Here is a 24995-nt window from a genome sequence, read left to right as displayed (position 1 = left end):
TGTATCTGGCACATGCTCCATCGTGGTTTGCCTGAATTTGTAAAAGAAACAATTGATGGATGGAATGCTGGATAATGCAAACATTCACCCCCAGTCACAAGGATCTGTGTTTAATCCATCATTCTTTTGCTCACCACACCACCACAGTTTGGTCCCAGACATATGCAAATCTGTCTTGACCCTGTTCCTTGTGGGGACAGTCCAGCCGAACTGCCAAGCCAGGTCCTCCCTGGACCGGAAACAAGCATCCTGGGATCAGTTTCAGAGCATCACCCTTCATCAGCCAGGCTAGCTTGGATCCAGGGGTGTAGTGAGCACGGGACCCACTTCTGGGTATACCCTTCCCACTTAGGGCGACATATGCAAAAGAAACAATTGATAGATGGAATGCTGGACAATGCAAACATTCACCCCCAGTCACAAGGATATGGGTTTCATCCATCATTATTTTGCTCACCACACCACACCAGTTTGGACCCAGCCATATGCAAATCAATCTTGACCCTGTTTCTTGTGGGAACAGTCGAGCCTGAACTGCCAAGCCAGGTCCTCCCTGGACCGGAAACAAGCATCCTGGTACCTGTTTCAGAGACTGAGTTTGTGACTGGTCTATTAAAACCAGATGCCTGAGAGTACCATTTTGTGCTTTTAGGCGCTATACTTACATAAAACTTTGAAATTGCATATCTCCACTTCTACTGATTAGACTTTTATCATTCTGGTGTCATTTAATTTATTACATTTTACTCTATCTTTTAAAATTGGTGTGAGCTTTCTTGTGGTGTTTTCACTTTATTGCAGTTTGTGTAAAGCATAAATACTTTCCACATTGCCTCTAAGTTAAGCCTGACTGCTTTGGCCAAGCTATAAGAGGGTTAAGCACAGGTTACTTTAGTGACGTTTGTGGTACTCCCTGACAAGGATTGTGTGAATTACTTGAGTGGGACTTCAACTCCTCTCAACTACTAACCCAATTTCTCACAGGACATTAGTTGCTCATCAGGAACAACACTGTAAACCTAAACACTTACCATTCTTGCCTACTGCTTTTTCATTACCCTAGTCAGAGCTGCATTGTAACAGTACACTAGATATTTAGTCTAATGCAGGTGATAGCAAGACCCTAGAGTAAGGCAGGATAGCCGAGATAGCTAGTGATGTTGCAATGCTGGGATGAAAGACATTCATCCCAGTGGACTTGAATGGGGCTGGAATCCTGCTGTTGCTAATTTGCAGATGTTGAATCTAGAAAATCCTGTATAGCGATACACGGGTACCCGAACTGTAGAAATACTTAAAATTCCACGTTATGGACAAGATTCAACATGCTTCTCTGGCCTGTGTCAGGATGAGTGTTACTCTCTCACTCATTCAATCTATCAGCTGTGCAGGCAGAGTTTCCTGGTATAAGTCAGGAAGTTTATTTCTATGGTTAGAGAGCAAATTCTTCAAGTCGCAAAGGACATTGTTGCGGGTGAGAAGTTAATTTGCCTCTTTTCATGTATTCCATCTTTGCCCACACTGATGAAAGGTTTGTGGGTAAAATCGTAATCCTAAAATGTGATCTGTCACCTTTTCAGCTGTCGAACACAACCTTTTGAGTGATTTGGTTATGGCAGTTATGGAAAAATGGTAATGGAGGAGATCCCGGTCTTTTTTCTAGATAACCTTTTTTTCTTCACCTATGCACCAATTTTGGATGCATTCCAGGATACACATGCCTAACATAGCACTCTAAAAGATAGCATTTTTCACAAGGTATTTTATTTATATATCGTACGCATGATTTAATTAGAGGCAGAGAAAAATATTGGTCAAAGCATTGTAGTGTAAGTGAACGTCCATAACTCAAGGCTTTCCTCTTATAGAAATCACTACAACCCCTCATCACGTGACGTTACATATGGTGACTGCATCAGACTACGTTGTCATAGTGTCATAGTGCCATGATGTTGAGATCAAGGGTCTCATTAGGTCCCTTCCTGTAATGTCATTGTGGGAACAAAAGATGTACAGTGTCACTTTCATACTCCTGGAATTTTGGTGACTCCACACCGATGCATGGATGATCCATTGGAAGCTCCCTTCAACATACAGACTAAGTACATCCGGTATTTTTGTCAGAAGAACTAGCTGTCCTCCAGAAATGAAATGCAACAAAAATATCCATTGCTATGCACCTTTTTGGTAACAAGATCATGAATTCCAGTTTTCCTGCCTTGCAGAGAAAATTGATGAATTCCTTCCTATTTTAAGAGTAATCAAAATGGTGGTTTTCTTTATTTTTTATCAAACCTATTTCAAAGTTGACTTGATGGCCTCATCGGATATGGTAGCTTATCTTCAGATCATCATATTGCCTTTCTGCATAGTATGTTGAAGCCATACCAGTCATAGCAACCGTTTTCAAATTAATGTACTATTTGGAGCATAACGGGCACACTTAAGCTTTGATGATGTTAAGCTTTACCTCTTGCTCCCTTTTGGCATTTAGGTGCATTATGGAGCATTTCCTGCATGAATTTGAATCTTGCTATGATCTGACACATTAAAGACAGACATTATATAGATCCACAACCGATATCTGCTTCATGCAGTTGCAATACAGCTTAAAGCCTGCAATTTTCAGGTAAGCCAGTAGTTTGCAAGGGAGACATCCCTATTACACTGTAAAAAAAAATGTTTTGGAGGTTGGTAAGCACGAGCAAAGGTTTAGCAGTGGTGCTCTGATTCTGTGTCTAAGGGCCTAGGGAAAAAAAAGGAACGGATGTCAGTGCTCAGGGTGGCATTTATATAAAGCTCCGCTCCATCACTTCTGGAGGTGGGACGAGGTTGCTGCAGAGTCTGATGGTGCCCTCTATTGGATGGAAGCAATGGCTGGAAGAGTTGCTTGATCCATTATGGCACCTGGTGAATTCAAAAGGTGAGGAGTCTGCATTTAGATAGAGGATCTACCAGAAAGCACAATACCAAGGCTAAAGAACTTGCTCTTCCCATTAACATGGCTGACCGCTGAATATCTGATCTTGAATATTCATCCAAGTTTTCCATTGGTTATGAATGGCAAACTGTTTGCCAGCAATAAAGGCAAACGATGAAGATCTTGAAATTAGGTCACTGCACAATAACATATAAATGATTGATTTGCCTAAACCTGCAGATATAGGGAAGCCAGAAATATGGACACCTTTTCCAGACTGTTGGACTCAGCCCTGTCTGCAGACTCATCCCCAGACCTTTTGCCTCACCATCCTCTTTGCTGAGCCTGTTTGTTGTTGGCTTTTAGGACTCTGCACACTTTACCACTGCTATTCAATGCTAAAGTACTCTCTCCTTAAAACATTGTAGAATTGGTAGGTTTAATTTACTTGTAAGTCACTAGTAAAGTAGTAGTGTTTGTAGCCAGGGCCTGTAAATTAAATGCATCTATTGAGCCTGCAGCACTGATTGTGCCTCCCACTTGTCCAAGGCCTGCCATTGCAGCATTTGTTTGCAGTTTTTAAACTGTCAACCTGGCAAAATACTCCTTTACCTGGCCCAAATCTTCCTTTTTAATACCTGTAAGTCACCCCTAGGTTAGACCCTGGACAGCCTAAAAGGCAGGGTGCAGTGTATTTAAAGAGTAGGACATGTTCTTTTAAGTTTTTCTTGTCCTGGCAGTGAAAAACTCTTAAATTCTTTTTCACTACTGCAAGACCTATCTCTCCCATAAGATAACTTTGGAATCATCTCATCACATTTAATGAGCTGTAACTTCCAACTGGGACCAGGTAGACCAATCAAACTTTGGTGTTTAAAGATTTGTAATTAAGAGCCCTCTTTATTGATTACTTCATATTTTGAATCACAATTCTGAGAATGCCACTTTTAGAAAGTTATAAGTGATGTGCTTGTAACCTAAATTAGTTGCATTCCCCTAGGCGCACATTTAGGTTCCTTCAAAAGAACTTGGACTCCAAAAATTGTTTGTAGAGTTTCTGAAATATTCTTTTTATTCCAGTGTATGTTTCTATTAGTCATGACCTTTCATTCTTAAATCAACATATTCTTCAACAACATCGAGTTTTTTTGTGTATAGTATACTCAATTGCTCCTATGCATTTCGGGCTGGAAGTCCTTCAGGGAGCATCACTAGAAAATCAAAATCATAGCACAAGCATTTATCCATGGGTAGGAGCAATTAATGAATATGTTGATTTAAGAATGAAATGAAGAACATGTCATGACTAATAGAAACATACACTGGAATAAAAAGAATATTTCAGAAACTCTACAAACAATTTTGGAGTCCAATTGCTTTTGAAGGAACTTAAAGGTGTGCCTAAGGGGATGCAACTAATTTAGGTTAGAAGCACATAACTTAAAGTTTTGCATGGGCGTCTGACGGACGGAAGACGCCACCCTGTGGAGCACCCAGAACATTTGCACTAACTTAACAGAACAGTATCCTAAGATCTTATAGGCTGTGCACTTGAAAAAAGGTTGTTTCTCTTTTAGAAAGTTGGCATTTTCTTTTTCTAACTATTTGGTGCCAGCAGCCTGATCCTGGGTCAACAGGACTAAGTGTAGCTGCCAGTTGGTCTTTGTGTATTGCTCCCAGACAGTGAGACAAAGGGAAGCTAGGTGTTGCCTGGAGGGGCCACTTTGAGTTAACAATGGGGAGGAGCTGTCACCTAACTTCTACATCTGCACATCAAAAAAGCTCTGCCTGAGCACTCACAAAGGTCTTTTCACTAAGCTGTTGTGACCCCAGACAAGCTGGGGTCAGGTCATTGAGGAAGGAGATGCCGGACACCTCAGGTTGTGTAAACCTCTAGAAGCTTGTCTCACATCAAAGTAGGCACTGGATATAAATATTGTACCTCAGACCCAAAACCTTCAGTACACCTCTAGACCTGTAAATACTCTGACAGGAAAGACTGGAGTGCTGAAAGGACCGCCACTATGGATTGCTGCTCTGAAGGACTGCTGCCCTCTGTGCTGATCTTCTGACCTCTTACCTGGGTGAGAAGTACTAAACCTGCATCTGTTGAACCCAGGACCACCAGAGAAACTGGAAGAGCTAGGTGGCTGGCCTTCTGACTTAAGCCTCAAGGACAGAAGGCCCCAACAACCTCAACCCCAGCACCTGGATGCGTTCATCTGTTAGTCTACCCTGCTAAGTGGTGCCACCCCAGTTCTGGAGCCGTAGAAGTTGGCCTACAGTTCTATGCCAGTCCCTGTGGATCCAGCTGAACCAACACATCTCTGCTGTGCAGTGCAACCCTAAGCAAAACCGATGCTTTGATGCTGCTGCGTGGATTGGTCCCATGACAAAAACTACCCGATGCATCCTTTATGCCAAACTTTGCATCGCAATCCCTCCTCAATGTTATGTTATGTTATGTTATGTTACGTGGATTTGTACTGCGCACAGCTGCCCCAGCAGAGGGGCGTCCTGGTGCATGGCAAGGTAACACGCAACAGCCACAAGAAACACAACAGCTAAAAAGAAGGAACCAGGTTAAAATAAGAACGTTTTAATAGCCTTACGAAAAGAAAAAAGATCCTCCAACAACCAAATCTCCACCGGAAGGGAGTTCCACAGTTCGGCTGCTTTGACCCGGAAGGAACGACCACCAACACGGCACAGCTTGTATCTGGGAGTGATAGTGAGAGCTTGGCCCAGAGATCTCAGATGCCGAGTGGGGACATACCAGTACAGGAGGTCCGTAAGTATTTGAGGAGCCGTACCATTTAGAATCTTGAAGGCTAAACACAGTACCTTGAATTGAATTCTAGCCCTGACTGGCAACCAGTGCAACGCTTTCAAAGTACTGGAAACAGAGCAGGATCTGGGAAGACCAACAATTGCTCTGGCAGCGGCGTTCTGCACGCGCTGAAGGCGGGTGACTTCGGCCAGGTTAGCGCCCACCTGGAGAGAGCTGGCATAATCCAGGCGCGATATAACAGTCGCCTGTATTACCAGCTGCCGGGTGCGGGGGTCGAAAAACTTCAGGACTGGATGCAGAGCCCGGAGGATTCCAAAACAGCAGGCAGCCGTTTTCTTCGTGTGCCCCACAAAACTGAGAGTGGGATCCATCCACACTCCCAAGTTTTTCAATTCCGTCACCGGAAGAGGGGCCGACCCAAGCTCCGAAGGCCACCACCTATCCCCCCAGAGATCCGCCCTTCTACCGACGATCATGATCTCGGTTTTCTTCGCGTTGAGCTGGAGACAGTTGGCCTTCATCCAGCTTGCCTCCGCCCTAAGTCCACTCTGAAACCTGGGGGCATCCTGGTCCGCATCCCCGCTGATCGTAACCGCTAGCTGGGTGTCATCGGCATATGACACCATGGTCATACCCCACTGCCTGACAACCTCAGCCAGTGGTCTCACGTATAGATTAAACAACGTGGGGCTCAGCGAGGATCCCTGCGGCACTCCCTGTTTCAGAGGATGGAACTTGGACTGGAACGGTGGCACCGCAACGCTGAAGAAGCGACCTTCAAGGAAGGACCGGAACCACTGGAGGGCGAATCCCCCCACTCCTATCTCCTCCAGGCGATGCAACAGGATAGGATGAGAGACAGTATCAAAGGCGGCGCTTAGATATAATAAAACAAGCGCTGCCGTCTGTCCTGCATCCATCACTGTGCGAAGATGTTCAGCCATGGTGAGAAGGGCGGTCTCCGTGCTGTGTCCAGCACGGAACCCGTTCTGGGTGGGGTCAAGGATGTTAGCTCGAGTAAGGTGGTCGGAAAGAACCTTGTTCACATGGGCCTCCACGACTTTGGTCGGCCAGGGGAGCAGGGAAATAGACCAATAGCTTTCCGGCTTTTCCGGGTCCAAGGAGGGTTTCTTTAAAATAGGAGAAACCACGGCCCGCTTCCAACTTGCTGGAACCGTACCCGAGGCCAGCGAGATGTTAACCAGAAAGAGTACTGAAGTACGACCCATAAACAGCTGGTCTCTAAAAAGGGCTGGCTTGAGCAGATCGGCGGGCGACCCGGATTTCACCTGCTGAGCCAAGATGTCAAATCCCTCAGATGTCAACGGGGGCAACACATGCAGCAGAGAATCTCCAGAGATGTTACATAGAGTACCTGCCGGTGGCCTAGTATCAGGGAATGTTAAGTAGATGTTCTGAACTCTTTCTAAAAAGAACAGGGCAAGGGCCTCACAATGCGCCGTGGAGCTCGTTGTTGTTGCCGAGGCCCGCTTTGCCACAAGGTCCTTTACCACTTTGAAGATGGTTTTTGATGGATTAGGGCTATTGCCGAACTCCGCAGCGTAGAAAGCTGCCCGGGCCCGGCATATAGCACAATGGTAAATTTTAACGGCAGCGAGGTAGATGACCTTCTTCCCGCTGTCGTACACCTTCCGCCATTCCCTCTCTGCTCGCCTACAACTGCCCTTGAGTGCACGTAAAGCACTATCATACCAAGGGCTTGACTCCCGGGAACTAATTTTCCTGGTCGAGATGGGAATCAGGGAGTCAAGTGCCTTAGTGATCCAAGAGCAGAACCGATCGTAGCCTGCATCTACATCCTCCAGAGGTCCCAACGGCGCCGCTGCGAGGGCTCTATGTAGGTCCTCAAGTCTCAATTTACTCCAATGCCGTGTGGAGACCAACCTTGCGGGAGCAGAAGGAGAAAATCCCGGCACGGGGACATCAATGGCCACTAAAGAGTGGTCCGTCCAGCCGAGCGGAGTTACGGCCGTAACTGTGGCCTCTGTCAAGTTCGTAAAGAACGGATCTAACGTATGGCCGCCTACATGTGTGGGATGCCGCACTATTTGATGGAGTTGAAGAGCCTCCAGATCGGCTAGAATACAGCACACCGTAGGGATATTCTGATTCTCGAAATGCAAATAAAGGTCCCCCAAGATAGAAAAATTGGCACACCCCACCGCCAGCGAACTAACAGCATCAGGGAAGGCAGCCCTAAATGCCACCTCGCTTCCCGGAGGCAATGGGATCCTCTGCCATGATGCAGGACCTTGCACTGCTGCCTCACCGCATCTCTGAACCGAATCTTCGCTGTGGGTTCGCTATGCATCTTCAACATGGATGCTCATATCACTTCGCAAACCAGAATGTGAAGTTCTTTGTTCAACTGGCCTGGCCAGGTCCATGTAGCCAATCTGCACTCCATCGCTGTTGACCTGAACTTGTGATCTTTCCCCGGTCTGGCGCGACCAGAGATCCACAGTTAGTGCTTTGTGTTTTTTGGGCACTCTTTTCACTGAAATCTTTAAAATTGCATCTCTGGTTTCACTGATTGGATGTTTGTCGTTTTGGCCTGGTTTTATTTATTAAAAATAGCTCTATTTTTCTAACTTGCGGTGTGCTTCTTTTTGTGTAGTGTTCTCACTTTATTACTGTTTTAAGAGTTGCACAAATACTTTACAAATTACCTGTAAGTTAATCCTGACTGCTCTGTGCGAATCCACCATAGTGCTAAGCACAGATACATTTAGGGTTGGCTTGTCCGCAACTCTAAATAATAGAGCAATCTGATTTGCAGAGAGGGCCTCTGTTAATGTCTGTCATCATGCTCCTGCAGGGGAGAGAAGCTCCTGTGAGTCCTGCACTCTGATTGGCGGCCTAAACAGCACTACTCATCCCTCCATCCCTCATGTTATAAAGCGGTAGACGGGTTGACAATAACACATTCAGAAAGTCATCCCTAGAATCACTATCTTTGCCTTTGCCCTCTACACTCTTCCTTATTTTTTCTTCTTCTCCTTCTGAGGTTCTTCACTAGTCAATGCAGGGTATAGCCTAGTTGCCTCAATTATTACAGCTCATCATTTTTGTTGTTCTGCATCCTACCTGGCTTCAGCATAGCTGCACACTGTCTGCCTGACTTTACACTGATAGCAATCTTTTTCTTTAACATGAGAAGCATACTACCATCCATTAAGTGTCTCATTCTGTGCGGGTCTAGGGGATGGCTTCATCGCATTCAATACCCTTCTCAGATTTTTAATAATACTCTAATTAAATGTGCCATAGTGGGGAAATCTCAAAGCACCTTCATTTTCTGTGATCTTATGCCATTGATTCAACCAAATGCATGTGCGGAGCTCCACATTTATGGCTGTATAATGACCTGCCATTCCTTCGGGCGGTGCCTCTTCTTCTCAAACAGGAACCCTCACATCTCCATTAATCAAGTCTCAGATAACCCTGAAACATTTCAGTTTTCCAACTGTAAAATCAACAATCGCAAATAGAATTTAGTTTCAAAACTTGGAATAATCTTTTAACCACAGCTCTAGTTTGGAGGCAACAACTAATCTCAGCACGGAGCCTCTTGTTCCAACCTATCACAGCGCAGCGTGCCAAGACTCAACCAATGAATAACAATGCAGCTCTAATGCCAACCGTCAAATGCGGTACAAAAGGGGTTGGTGATGGACGGAGCTTCTGAATCAATCAGACATCCCAGCGCAGCACCATATGACGTACTTCTCACTCCTCTTAGCAGTTCAACCTCCACTATTATTATGAGCGCACTCTTTTCCTCAACGCTAAGCGAGGATAATGGACAGACTAAGTGATTTTAGCAAATAACTTTTGTCTGCTTCACTAAAGTTATCAAAGTATTCAATCACGCAAGAATTAGACTGGAATAACACTTTCCGGCCTACCCAGACATATAACCTCAACCAGCGGGAAATCACCTTGATTAATGAAGTTTCTCCTTTGTGCAACAGGGTAGACCACACCAATCACAATTCACTGTCACAAAAAGTTATATGTTCCTATCTAAATTGTGGATATTATAGTACCTCACATCTGACACCAGAAAACCTAGCCGACAAATTACAACAGTGTTTTCTCACTCCTCCCGGGATCTTGAGCTCTGACCAGCCCGATAACTTCAACCGCTCAGGATTAAGTGCGTTTGCATCTACACAACTGCGAAAATGTCATCACACCACACCAGACAATTTTACCAAAATACCACAAGCTTGCCATGCACAATTACAACATGCAACGCTAATAATAATACTCACTACTCTACCGTTGCAACTCTTTTTCTGAACCGCTGGAACTCCGCTGATCCTCTGAACCGAGACATGGGCTTTAACGTCTAGAACTGGACTTAGGGCAGGCTAGGGTTCCTGCAGCGGTATTCTAGTTACCTTTGCTTCAGTAACCAAACACCCTCTCCTAAGATGTGATAGCACGCTGGTACTTACATCTCAGTCTTTTAGTAGTCACCAAGGATTTTTCACCATTGATCTCTATACGAGAGAAAGCATCAGCAATACAATTCTAACTTGTGAAGCCAAAGTGACTCCACAATAACAACCAGGAATCACTAATTATGGTTACATTGATTTATTTTAGGATATTAATCCACTATACGAGCAGAATAAAAATATGTTCATAAGATCCAACAATACAGCTGGTTAGCTGAAATATCTTAGTAGGTTAAGCTGTAATAAGATGAGGTACAGCATAGTGACCACCACAACAATATAGTCTCACAGGACTGGTTTGAGCTGGACTATGCACAGGGACACCAAATGTGCCCCTGATACAGACCTTCTGGTGCTGGCAAGCGCACCAATGCATCCCTAATACACTAAATCCTGTTTGGGAGGTGGTCACACCTCCTTGTGACAGGATGCCTATTGTTCTACCTTCCCCTGCTCAAGTTTGGCTCAGCAGCAGGAGGGCAGACATGTGTGTCTGGTCGACAGCAACCATTTTGTGCTGCCCGGACTAGAAGGCTGGTACCGGGAACACTGATGGAGGGCTCTTCCAGTGGTTGGAATCACACCTCCCACACCATTTACTGTGTGGGGGGGGGGTATGATTCCAGCATGGTTGATACCAAACATGATAGGATTCCTTGTAGCCGTTTTCTAGATGGTCATCGCGCGATTACGCGGTGCCCCGCTATATAGTATATGGCTGCTTCACAGACAACCCGGGAGAATGGACTCGGTAGGCTGCAGGGGTGTCCTGCTCATGCAGTGGCACCCTCTCACTTAGAACCAAGCACCCTGCCTTCAGGATTGTAAAGGCCTGCTATAGGGGTGACTTAAAAGCTTTTAAGTGCAGTGACCCTTAGATATAGTAAACCTATATCTTTAGTAAGTGGTGCATGCACCAACTTACACAGGCTGCAATGGCAGGCCTGTAGTTTCATTTTGAATGGTCTCTCATGGGTGGCATAATACATGCTTCAGCCCATGAGAGGCCTCAAGGGTAACTATACCCTGGGTACATGGGTACCATATACAAGGGACTTATAAGGGTTCCCCAGTATTCAATCTGGGATGTACCTAAGTACCGGACACAACAAGTTAGGGAGAAAGCAGATAGACTGGGTTTCTGATTAGCAGGATCCCAGTCAGACTAGTCAAAAACAGCTTAGGCACCAGGTAAAAAGTGGGGGTAACCATGCAGAAGAATCCTGCCTTCCAAAAACGATAAACAGAAAGTCACTTCTGACCTTTAGACTTCCATGTTTTCTGCCAAGTTCCTCTCCTCAGTACTCGCTATCAGCAGTCTAATGCGCATGGGAATCCTTTCTCTTGCTAACAAGAAATAACACACCTGCAAAAGCAAGAAAAGAACATACTTGCAAAGCATATTTCAGTTGAGGCCTGTAGTCAGGCTAAGTTAACCCAGCAGTAAGCATACGCTTGAATACATGACTATACATATGCATGCATAACTTTGAGAATAAATGCAAAATGTGAATAAAGGACATGATTACATATTTTAACTGAACATCAGTGCACATGTGGAAATAACTGTAATCCCTACAATGATTAAATTTCATTAGTACATTTAAGTGCTTCACACACATTAAGCAAATAACACAGGGTCTGATTCACAAAGATAAAATTAGACCAAAAGTCTAACTTAGATCAAAAATCTAACTTTACTTAATACTTTTCCGTATTCACAAAGGTAAAGCTAGACCAAAAGTCTAACGTTACTCTTAGTAACTTACTTTTGTGAATACTGAAAAGTAATAAAGTTAGACCTTTGGTCTAAACTAGACATTTGGTCTAACCTTACCTATATGAATCGGGCCCACAGTGAATATAAGTTTGTATGTGAGTATATAAATGCATAATTGTGACAGAGTGGAGACTAAATTATGCTGCTCCATCTTTTACTAGAGGTGGATTCTCAGTCTGAAATCTGGAGCAATATTTTCTTGGCACACCGCTATATATTGGCGACGTTGTATATTCGTTTCAGACGGCTCTCCATAGAGCCCGTGTTATGATGAAAAGAGCTCCAGGTTGAACAAGGCACATTACAAAAAATACAGGACTCTACAGTGCTTAAACGGAGCATCATAGTACGGGACAGTTAATTGTAAACTCTGGGCTTGGCATAAGCCAAGTAGGAAGGTGGCTCCGATTTTATTGCTTTCACCTTCTTTTCCTTTATCACAACCCTATGTTGTCGGCCAGTGAAAAGTCTGTCATAGAAATGATGCAAGTAAGAGACATTGATCATGTGAGCTGTTCTAACAAGCATTGGAAATGCAATAGGTCTCGCATTAGGAAAGTTTGAGCGATTGTTATTGTAAATGACACTTTTTTATTTATGTGTTGGTTTTGAAAATAGCAAAATTAATAGCTTTGTCAGTTACAATGTCAATAGTTTTAACTTTCGCAAATGTGACACCTATAGCATTTCTAATGCAATGTGTGTTGTATTTACGTGACTTAGATGTATTGATATTACAAATAACAATGGCTTTTATTTTTGTGGATGTGGTGGATGTGGCGGTGGATGTGGTGGTGGATGTGGTGGTGATGGTGGATGTGGTGGTGGTGGATGTGGTGGTGGATGTGGTGGCGGTGGATGCGGTGGTGGTGGATGGGGTGATGGATGTAGTGGTGGTGGGTGTGGTGATGGATGTAGTGGTGGTGGGTGTGGTGGATCTGGTGGCGGTGGATGTGGCGTTGGATGTGGTGGTGATGGTGGATGTGGTGGTGGTGGTGGTGGTGGATGGGGTGATGGATGTAGTGGTGGTGGGTGTGGTGATGGATGTAGTGGTGGTGGGTGTGGTGGATCTGGTGGCGGTGGATGTGGTGGTGATGGTGGATGTGGTGGTGGTGGATGTGGTGGTGGATGTGGTGGTGGTGGATGCGGTGGTGGTGGTGGTGGATGGGGTGATGGATGTAGTGGTGGTGGGTGTGGTGATGGATGTAGTGGTGGTGGGTGTATGACTGGGGTGTATTGTTTTTTCAAGTAATACATGACCTCTTGCGTGTTAAGCTTCTGCTAGTCAGTGTCCACGGCACCAGGTAGGCAAAGAGAAGAGGAACCCGCTCTGCGGGAGGCTCGAGGTTGTTTTAAGCGCCTCTGGGCGCTTTCCAGTAACGTTGTTGGTGTGCGCCCCTCAGGGGACTCTGGTGTCTCTGAATGTGAGGGAGAGAGTGGGGAGGAGAGTAGGAGGAGGAGGGGGGAGGAGAGCAGGGGCCTGGAGTGCGGCTGAGGGAAGTGACGAAATGCGACACGGCAGGCAGGGGAAGGGGCGGAGCGTGGTGTGGGAGGAGTGCGCCTGAGGGAAAATCCATGGAAATGAGCCTAATTTAAATTGTTCAATATTCCTTCTGGTAGACTCGATAAAAGACCCGGAGAGCCACGGAACATGTATGACTGGGGTGTATTGTTTTTTCAAGTAATACATGACCTCTTGCGTGTTAAGCTTCTGCTAGTCAGTGTCCACGGCACCAGGTAGGCAAAGAGAAGAGGAACCCGCGCTGCGGGAGGCTCAAGGTTGTTTTAAGCGCCTCTGGGCGCTTTCCAGTAACGTTGTTGGTGTGCGCCCCTCAGGGGACTCTGGTGTCTCTGAATGTGAGGGAGAGAGTGGGGAGGAGAGTAGGAGGAGGAGGGGGGAGGAGAGCATGGGCCTGGAATGCGGCTGAGGGAAGTGACGAAATGCGACACGGCAGGCAGGGGAGCGGGGGTGTGGGAGGAGTGCGCCTGAGGGAAAATCCATGGAAATGAGCCTAATTTAAATTGTTCAATATTCCTTCTGGTAGACTCAATAAAAGACCCGGAGAGCCACGGAACATGTATGACTGGTGTGTATTGTTTTTTCAAGTAATACATGACCTCTTGCGTGTTAAGCTTCTGCTAGTCAGTGTCCACGGCACCAGGTAGGCAAAGAGAAGAGGAACCCGCGCTGCGGGAGGCTCGAGGTTGTTTTAAGCGCCTCTGGCGCTTTCCAGTAACGTTGTTGGTGTGCGCCCCTCAGGGGACTCTGGTGTCTCTGAATGTGAGGGAGAGAGTGGGGAGGAGAGTAGGAGGAGGAGGGGGGAGGAGAGCAGGGGCCTGGAATGCGGCTGAGGGAAGTGACGAAATGCGACACGGCAGGCAGGGGAGCGGGGGTGTGGGAGGAGTGCACCTGAGGGAAAATCCATGGAAATGAGCCTAATTTAAATTGTTCAATATTCCTTCTGGTAGACTCGATAAAAGACCCGGAGAGCCACGGAACATGTATGACTGGGGTGTATTGTTTTTTCAAGTAATACATGACCTCTTGCGTGTTAAGCTTCTGCTAGTCAGTGTCCACGGCACCAGGTAGGCAAAGAGAAGAGGAACCCGAGTAGGAGGAGGAGGGGGGAGGAGAGCAGGGGCCTGGAATGCGGCTGAGGGAAGTGACGAAATGCGACACGGCAGGCAGGGGAGCGGGGGTGTGGGAGGAGTGCGCCTGAGGGAAAATCCATGCAAGGCAGGCGGCTGGGGGCATGTACACGGCAGGCAGGGGAGCGGGGGTGTGGGAGGAGTGCGCCCGAGGGAAAATCCATGGAAATGAGCCTATTTTAAATTGTTCAATATTCCTTCTGGTAGACTCGATAAAAGACCCGGAGAGCCACGGAACATGTATGACTGGGGTGTATTGTTTTTTCAAGTAATACATGACCTCTTGCGTGTTAAGCTTCTGCTAGTCAGTGTCCACGGCACCAGGTAGGCAAAGAGAAGAGGAACCCGAGTAGGAGGAGGAGGGGGGAGGAGAGCAGGGGACTGGAATGCGGCTGAGGGAAGTGACGAAATGCGACACGGCAGGCAGGGGAGCGGGGGTGTGGGAGGAGTGCGCCTGAGGGAAAATCCATGCAAGGCAGGCGGCTGGGGGCATGTGCACGCGCTTTCAAGCTCAATGCGCATGCGCATTGAGATTGAATTTCACGGGCACTGCAAGGAATCGCCACGATTCCTTGCAAGTTAGTTAAAGAGTGGTTAAGCCCCCATAGTCTCGCAAGCTCGATGCGCATGCGCATCGACAGGCGAGACCTAAAAAGGATGTGCTCCTAACAATGGACAGTTCTGCAGCAATCAAGAGTCTGATCCATTAGTTATGCTCTTATGTGGCACACGATAGGCGGCATGTGCCACCTTTGTACTGCATGAACTACCTGAGCTTGCTCCTTTAACACATTTCGTTTACACTACACAGGCAAGCCAATGGGCTCCAAGTTGTACAATGTGTTTGATGAAGTTCTGCTGCAGATCGTACACCTTGTACGGTAGTTGGGGGGGAGGCAAAATTATTGTGTATCCACAGAAAGCATGTCCCTGAAAGCATGTCCCTGAATTGCCTGCACAGATTACACTTTCAATTTCTGGATGGTACGTGTTACAGTCCAGCTTGATTACACCCTTGAGTTTGAGTTGAGTTTTAAAATACTTGTTAAGCGCTCATACACCTGCGGTTTCTTGGCGCTACAGCTAACAAGATCCAGGGCTAAAAGACAGGGGAGACTGCTGGGGGTTTAGTCAAAAGACTTTGTGAACAGGTGGGCCTTGAGGTGTTTGCGAAATTGCGGATACAGGGTGATAGATCGCAGATCCAGGGGAAGGGAGTTCCAGAGGATCGGGGCAAGGGTAGCAAATTTCGAGCCTCCCCACTTCTTTCACCCTTGATCCCAAGACTAGTTTTAGCCCGATACAAACCCTAAGGCTGCCACTTGCAGCATTGCTGCTGAGAGCGTCTCGTCCACGAAATATTAGGGGCTCCTTGCCGGGATAGGTAATTGACTAAGAAGCAGGTTCTTGATGAAATAAAATGATTGTATGGATGGTTAAATATGTACAATATGCTTGTGCTATACCCAGAAGCAGAATGCCAACACATGGGGTTGGCTAGGTGGCTGCTATGCTGTATGCACCTGGTACTTATTATTCCGACGTCGTCTTACGGTGTCTAACATGTCTGTGTATGTGGTAGCGCACCTGTAAGCCAATTGTAATGTTCGTGGTATGTAAGAGGAACTTCTAAGTATTGGTATGTTTTGTATTCATTAGGCATCGCCACTGGTTGGTATGCAAAAAATTGTCCTGTTTTAACATCAACTCCCTTTAGCTCTACCCATGAGTAAAACGTTTCATATGCATAAGCTGCATGTGCGGCTATAAGAAAAGTAACTGCCCCCCCCCCCCTCCCACACACACACACACACACATCGAGGGACTCCATTTGCTTGGAGATGTGTACCTGCCTTTCAGTAATTCGCTCTTATTGCAAGAGAAGGAACTGCCATTTTAAGAGAACACATTCAATCAATATGAATTATAACTGGGAAACCACAGATCGGGATTTTTCCTTTAAAAAGTCAAGCTCGACTAACACACAAAAGGCATAGGGGTTCCTAATTCTTCGTGAAGCAGATTTTAACCATGATTACAATGGATATCTCTGTATATTTGTAATTATGGTAATTTTGAGGGTTCTCATTAAGACCCCTCAACCCCCCCCCCCCCAAAATAAAATCTGAAGCAGACGTTGGGGCTCAATGTTACATATCTTCGGGTTATACCATAAGTCTACAGATTTAAACCCTCCTACCCAATAACTCGAGGACTGAGCTCAATGTGCTATGTATGAGGAAGATGAATCTTGTTTACTGCAGAAGTGCACCCTGCCTCGCTTCACAGGAGAGAGGTGCATGCAGCGACGCAGTGATACTCAGGAAACACACCTTTCTCTCAAGAATGTCACACTCGGGCATCTGTATTCATGATGAGAAAATGTATGTTTAAAAAGATTATTTGTATTTTTCTACAAATAAGTACATGTTCTATGCCCAGAGAACATAGGAAAGAGTTTCCTATTTCGGTAAACAGGAGAGGTGAGATCGACAAATGTTTCAATTGTGATTCACAACAACAGGTTCCCTAATTCCTACACCCACTCCTATCATTCACTACTCTGAGAGCATACAAGTAAGCTAACATTGACTGCGTGGAAATTGTTGCCCCTCACACCTGTAACACAGAGGGCCTTTGTGCTGTCAGACCTTTATCCAGCAAGGCAAGAAGGAGGGAGCCTCTCATAATTAAAGTTCAGCCGAACTCCGGTCCAACCAAGGCCAAGGAGGGACAGCAGCCAGTGATAAAGTATCTTACGTTTGCCTGTACAGCTCTAGCGAAAAACTCTGTACTCCATTATAGAAACGTGGATGCTTGGATATTTAAACTGGTCACTGCATAATCTAACTGATGAGAGATAATTAGAAGGAAAGAAAAGCAGTTTAAAAATCCTGCCTGCGTCAATATTCTTGGGCTGCATCACCTCTGTGCACAATATCATTGTTATTTCTCATATATGTACCAGATTACCCTGAGCTATAGATATTTCTAGGGCATCTCGGCCAGACTTGTCTCGTCTGCTACTTAGTTAACCAGAAAATATCATTGATCAAGCTGCATGTGCCCTCGTGTCATAAAAGCATGTGAAATAACTAATGTAAAACTGACAAAGAGGAATAACTGAAATCAGGCTAACAATAAGTATTTTTGAAAAGTGGAGTCTGGTGCAAGAATTTACGTAACTTTAGTGTCAGGGCTGATTAACCAGTGCTTTAGTTTTGAATTTTCTCCTTTTTATAGTTTTCCTTCCATTTCTTTCCTTGTCGTTTTGTTACTGTTTCTTAAGAGGACACTAGAGCTCTCCAGGAAGTGCTAACTGGTTACTTGTTGGCCGCTCATTTCATCTGCAGTATGCTGCATCCCAGTGTCCTCTTCTCTAAACCAGCAATGAAATGCTGTAGTCTGTATCATATCATTTTTTCACCATTCCAAGATGGCCAGCACTTTGGTTCTTACCAATGCCATGCTTGAACTTTAAAACAATTATAGACTATTTCCAATACCTTGGAAAGGTGGACACTCGCTACTGTGTTTAATTTTGTTATTGCAAACACATGCCTCCGTTTTAAGAAGGCAGCATATGTTTACTTTTTTCTGCTCGTGTTCTTTTAAATGGTCTTGCATGTGTTGAGTTGGTTTGCTGGTGTCAGACGGTGAATGAAAGGAAGAGTCAGTGGGCTGATAAATGAATGCATTAGTGCACAGATTAGTGATTGAGTGTTTGTATGACTTATTGAATGCCAACCATCATCAGTGACACAAAAGGGACTTTTATTCATGAGTCATACTTATTGGATTGCCAATGCTTGTAGTGTAATTAACAGATGTTACTATTATCCAGTATAATGGCCCTCAGTTTACAGAGCTCAAAAGGCTGGAAAGCTGAGCCTGCCTTGCATGCAGTCCAAACTTGTGTCCTTCATATCACTGCAGATGCGCAGTAGCTCCCTGAACCATCTTACCTGCTTAAATCAAGTCAATGTAGTCAATTTGGTCTGTTCCACAATGATGCTATAATTGCCACCAGGAGAATTCTGGGTATGCATTTTTATTAACTTTACACCAATGCTGCCTTCACCAGTATTAAAAGCAACAGACAATCTGCATTTCTTGACTTGTGGTTCACTAAATATTTGAAAGAATCCTTTGGAATTCTACATTTATGTCCTCCTGTTGTGTGAGATGCCGTCGGCTGTGTGGAGGGCCTTAATAGCAAATAACTCATATAGACAAGGCCTGAATCTAATTATGCAATATAACGCTTTATTCTCCCTAAATTATAATAAATGAGATTATTCCATGTGATAAATTGTGCATCCTCTTTTGAGGTGTTCAATCATTGCAATACAAGGCATAGTATATATCATTCTTGACGTCACCTTGTATGAGTATATTTAATGGTGCTGCGGACAGCACACATTATTTTTGTTTTTATGCAGAATTAAAGCAATCCCCCAAAAAAGATTGTTGTTCTAAGGAATGTCGTTTTATCAACATAAAACTCGGACCTAGATGTATTTGTTCTGTAGCAGCTTGGTAATATTTTCAATGTGATGACATGCACTTATTCCTTGTCATTTTTCCATTTTCTTTACCTCCTCTAGGCTTTGGCTCATCTGCACTTAATTGATTTCATAGGGGAACAGACAGCACTATTAATAAAGGTAAACATTTTAATGTACTGAAATATCTACACGTTTTTGATGTGCTAAAGTGCATGAATGGTCAATCTCTGTAAGACAGGTGATGCGCCACATCCTTTCCCTGCGTATTGTGGCCAATTGACTGGTGAGTGCTCTTTTCATTTAGAACTGATAGATATCCGATTTAGTCCAGCATTTTCCTTTTGCGTTTCACGCTTCGAGCCTGAAGGGTTTGTCGCTCTGAATGTGCATGCTTGCTCCTGGGCCGTGGTCAATGATTATGTGGATTAGTGTATTGATTTTCCATATTTGTGTCGGAGTTCATTCGTCTGTTTTAGCGGTCTTCGTTTGCCTCTAGTCCTGCTGAACAAATTGTTGGATTGTATTCTTCTGGTATTGCTCATTCTGGTACTGCCTATGAAAGAATTAATGCAATTTTGAAGAATGTGTAAAACACTGAAAATGAAGCGAACACAAGTTCATACACGTTTTTTATAATACATATTGCTCTAAAAATGTTCTTCTCTAAATAGTATGCCTCTAAAATAGAGAGAGTAGACCAGGCCAGTCTTTTTTCCCTTTCCTTTGCCAATCCGAGTTGTCAGAAATTGGGTCTGGATTAAGACAGGATTTTGCTTGTTTCTCAGGCCATGTAGAAGCTGAGCTAGAATTTTTTTTCAAAATTGTCAACCAAATGGATTTCCCAAAATTCCCTGCCTGTCCCAAATACTACAGCAGGATGGAGAGCCCATTTATGGACTAAGTTTTCAATTCTTCGTTCACGGTAGGAAGAGTACCAGCCAAATGCCAGCGGGCCTCTGGTACCCATTACTGATTCCCTCCCCCACAGTGTTAGCAGTAACCTGGCTATTTGGAGATCAGGTTCCTTGTGCTATTCTCAGTAAAACCTATGAAATGGGTTTGGGGATGCCACTTAAGTAGAGTCTAGGAATTCCAATATCATTGTTGAATAATTCCAGGCGAGGTTCTGTCCGTGGAAAAAGAATGGAATGTGTATTTTGCTCTTATTTCTGGGCTGAAATTGTCAGTTGGCTAATGTCAATGGACTTGGCACATGAGCTTGCTGTTCCCTAAACTGGAGTTCAAGCAAAGAGTTAGACTGGACACAATAATTTTTTAAGCAAAAGACCACCTAAGATTCCTGCTCTAGTACCTCTTGCAGGTTGGCCAACTCGATATTTTTAAATGTACATATTTTTGTAAGTGTGGATGTAGAATGCTTCATTGGAAAACACCCTAATCTTATATTTGATTGCATGCACTCACAGGCCCTTATCAGGGGCACTAAGGTAATGGACATTTGACAATGGACAATGGACTTCCTTCACCACTAAGGTAATGGACATTTATTCCATTTTCCCACAGCAACCGGCGGCAGTCAGGACTGATCCATCCACTCGCTTGGTTGTGACCCATCCTCCTTTTTCTGGCTTCCAGCTAGTGACAGAAGATCAGGTCAGCATGCTAGCTGCCAAGATCAAATCGGGTTCTCCGCTCGATCCATGCCCTCCTGATATAATGAATCAACTTCACAATACCATTTCGCAGCCGCTCACCACTATTTGTAATGCCATCTTCAAAACAGGTGTCTACCCAGAGATCTGGAAGAAGGCCATCGTTAAACCTTTGCTCAAAATGCCTTCCTTAGACCCCACTATTACGGCCAACTACAGACCCATTGCATGCCTTCCCTTTCCCGCTAAAATCGTAGAGGCCATCATGAACCAGCAGATCTCAGAGTTCATTGAACAACACGAACTCTTGGATGATACGCAGTTCGGGTTCCGGAGGGGACACGGAACTGAGACAGCGCTGATAAAGGCCTCTGATGAAATTAGAGACATCTTGGATTCAGGAGGAGCAGCAGTGCTTATTCTGTTGGATCTCTCGCGGCTTTCGACACGGTCGACCATGCCATCTTGGTCGACCGTGTTGCAGCCCTGGGATTAACCACCTGGCCAAAGATCTTATAGCTTCTTTTCTAGCTAACCGCAAACAGGCAGTTAAATTGGGCAATCATTATTCACCGACTTCTGAACTGCCATGCGGGGTCCCCCAAGGATCCTTGTTAAGTCCTGCGCTCTTTAACATTTATGTCGCAGACTTCGCAAGGGTCATAAAATCTCATGGGATGCGTTTAACTACCTACGCTGATGACACCCAACTTGTGCTGGCGGTGCATAAGAACGGCGCAATGGTGGCAGCTAAGTTTCAGGAGGGGATACTGGAGGTACAAGCATGGATGCACAGTAACTGCCTAAAACTGAATGCTGAGAAAACGGAGGTTATGACCTTTGGTAACATCTCTCCAGAATTGTCCCCGACGTGGTGGCCTACTCAGATGGGTCCTCCTCCGGTCCCAGTCGCAAAGGTCAGGAATCTTGGAGTGATCTTTGATAAACACCTATCTTTCAAACATCATGTAAATAAGGTTGTCTCAGCTGCCTTCTTTATGCTGAAAAAGATAAAAAAAAAACTGCTACTGTACTTACCAGCATCAGCTGGAAAAACACTAATCACCACCTTAGTGTTTTCCAAGCTTGATTACGGAAATGCCCTCTTTTTCAACACTCATAAATATATTCTGAACAAGCTCCAATCTGTTCAAAATATGGCAGCTAGAATCCTTCTCAACATTCTTAGGCACCAGTCCATCTCGGCAGCTATTCGCCATCTTCATTGGCTAAGAGTGGAGAGCAGGATCAAATTTAAAGCCTTATGCATTGCCTATAAGGCCATTCATCATACTGGCCCAAAGATTCTAAAAGAGGCATTTCAGGTGTATACCCCTATAAGGAACTTAAGATCAGCAGCTAGTTGTCTACTATCTGTTCCCCGAACAAGAACTACCACCTGGGGTGACAGACGATTCCTGGTGGCAACTCCCAGATTGTGGAATTCACTCCCCTCAGATACTAAAACCGCCCCCAACTCTTATTTGCTTCCGTAAGGCCTTGAAGACTTGGCTCTTTAATCAATAAGTTTGTGTGCTGATTACTGTATCCTAGAGTATCTTATTGCGCCTAGACACCCTAGGGTATTAGTTGCGCATTAAAAATCCCATAAATAAGGCAATCGACAAGTGTTTGGGAATGTTACATAAACTATCCTTTTTTTCATTACTTTATTATTTTCCTTGATTTTCAATGCAACCGTTTGGTTCCTTTTACATTGCCCTCCTTATCTCCTTTCCCATTTCTTTAAAACTCCCATTCTTTTTCCCATAATGCTGACTTTACAGGTTTACTTAAACATGCTTTGAAGGTAGACTTTTTATTACTGAATTTTTTTAAAGCAATCCCTATGTGCACTTTCTGTAGGGTTGCCTTGTCTATTGTTCATGACAAGCTATCCTAGTGAGCCACAGTTGCACTCATTGAAGCTTCTTCACTGCTTAAGTTGACACTATATGCTTAGTGTTATAACTTCTGATCTTTTCAGGTTGTAATTTAATTAAACCTTGACAGATTTATGAGGTTTAGTAGTGGATTATGTTATATTTTTCATCTGCCATCATAAAAGTTAATTCACTTAGTGGAAGTGAGTGGGAATGGTTTAACAAAACTCTGTTGTCCTACGTGAAAAGGGACTTCTTGCTCTGTTCTCTTAGGTCCTAATGAAACTGCTCACCAAAAGCCCATCTCTGTTATCCTTGGGTTGGTACAGCACAACGTGTGGTGCCTTAATATTCTAATGTCCAAAGTAAAACAGCAGTTAGCCTTTGGGTCACTTGGCATTTAAATTTTTTAGACCAATTAGATAACTTTCACCTTGCACAGTCTTTTCTCTAACAAGTGCTGCAGCACCCCACGTAGGGTTAGTAAGTGCTATATAAATATTACAATACAATGCCATGTTTGTGCAATTGGAAACTTTATGGAGTCACACCGGAAGTTAATCTATGATCTCCGTTTAGTAAAGAACCATGCCTCATGAGTTATCATATGTTAAGAAAATATACAACTCCTCCATTTATTCTCGTTTACACACAATTTACAACCAGTGTTACTTCAGTGGCCTGCAAGAAAAAGCAACTTGTTTATACAACAATTCTGCACTTTCTAAGTACTTTTTAATAAAATATTTCTGTTGCTCACTTACATGGTATTCAGTTTACGCACCTCGAAAAGATGGAAGACTGCGTCACCCTTGCTGGGATTCAAGCTCCTGACCTACAGATCACAGTGTGTCAGCAGAAATCTACTAACTCACTGAGCTACCTTGCTGTCTAAACTGCAGAAATGTCAGGCCACTGGGGGTGTGGAAACAGATGTTCGGCCGTGAATACCCTTTCTGCACCTCCTTCCGACCTCCTAGGTTGTACACAAAGTGCCTCAGGTTACATTTATTTAGTGGTGTTGCTAAACAGTCCTTGTTGAACACGATTATGATGTTTGAGTACGCAGAGAGGTTGTTTTTTTCTCGCGTTTCTAAACGTGCCTCTTTTCTGTTCTCTTCCAGGCGGTTCCCGATGATCAGCGGCTCGCGGTTGCCCTTATCCTTGTAGTTTGGGTCTCGGCTCTGGCATCTTCCCTAATTGACAACATCCCCTTCACGGCAACAATGGTAGGTCCCTGAGCGATACACGGGAGAGTTTATCGAAAATGCCATTCTGTGGACAGTGACCGCGAATTGCAGAAAAGTGGGTTGCTTAGCAACCGATCTTTAAAGGTAACTGTTTAATTGTGAAAGCTCTACTTTCATAAACGGAAACATTTCCCAATCATTAACCTCTTGCATCAGAAAGCTGCATTGGCAAACTTTGTAGCTGGGAAACCAGGTTCGAGTCTGGAGGGAGACATCAACATCCTGTGATTCTGGGAAAATCACATACTCTCCCCCAGAAATGAAAGTGTCCGTCTGCAGTTGGTGCACTGTGCTCCTGTAAAGCAGCGCTCTACCTTCGTGAGTTCATGCTCTATAAAACTGAAAAGAAATCAGTAGGTCTCACCTTTGGGACCCATTTGCTTCGCCAGTGATTTTAAGCTGCGCAGCATCCCCTTTTTTATTTTTATTTTACAGAGCCGGATCTGTAAGATGTATTTGTATGTATATATATATATATAAATATATATGTATATATGTATATATATATATATATATATATATATATATATATATATATATATAATGCAAAACCTTTCTTTTCTTTAACCCCTTGACCGCAGCCGGAATTCCGCTCCTGTGCGGCATATTCCGATCGCGGGCGTGGTCATGACGGCTGGGAGCCGTCATCAGCACACGAGCACTGTGTGCCATGACGGCTCCCAGCCGTCATCAGCATGGAAGGGGTTAAAGTGAGGGTCAGGTAGAGAGCAACGCTGTGGGCCAGGGTAGATTGAAGCACCGACAATTGAGAGAAATCCATTTGAAGGGATCGATGTGGAGTGTATGGAAGCAACACAGAGCAGGGCGGGGAGGAGAAAAACAGGCAACAACACATGGAACGGGAGAGCAGTGGTGTAGCTAGGCGTTGGGGGGGTGGGGGCGGAGTGCCCCGGGTGGCACAAGTTTTAGCTGTGGCGGCTAGCCCCCCCACCTCTCACCAGCGGCCTTATGAATAGCCAGCCCCCGCTATTCGATCATGCTTCCGTGGATGGCAAACACAGGGGCCGTCACAGGTGGCCTAAGGCCTAGCTACGCCACTGTGTGAGAGGGAGCAGAACAATGGCGAGAAAGTAACAGCGGCAGGCCCGGATCC

General features: G+C 44.8%; 1 protein-coding gene across 1 annotated transcript in view; it reads left to right on the top strand.

The window, feature by feature from the left end:
• Positions 1-24995, top strand: part of OCA2 (OCA2 melanosomal transmembrane protein) — an 833084-nt gene that overhangs the window by 595668 nt on the left and 212421 nt on the right. The window contains exons 20-21 of the mRNA XM_086934183.1: positions 19235-19294; positions 23756-23860. Coding sequence (XP_086790309.1) covers positions 19235-19294; positions 23756-23860 — 165 coding nt within the window. The remainder of the gene's footprint in view (positions 1-19234; positions 19295-23755; positions 23861-24995) is intronic.

The sequence above is a fragment of the Lissotriton vulgaris genome, chromosome 8 (assembly GCF_964263255.1).
Source record: "Lissotriton vulgaris chromosome 8, aLisVul1.2, whole genome shotgun sequence".
Lineage (NCBI taxonomy): Eukaryota > Metazoa > Chordata > Amphibia > Caudata > Salamandridae > Lissotriton > Lissotriton vulgaris.
Note: the sequence above shows the minus strand (reverse complement) of the source record. Positions and strands in the feature narration are given on the sequence as shown.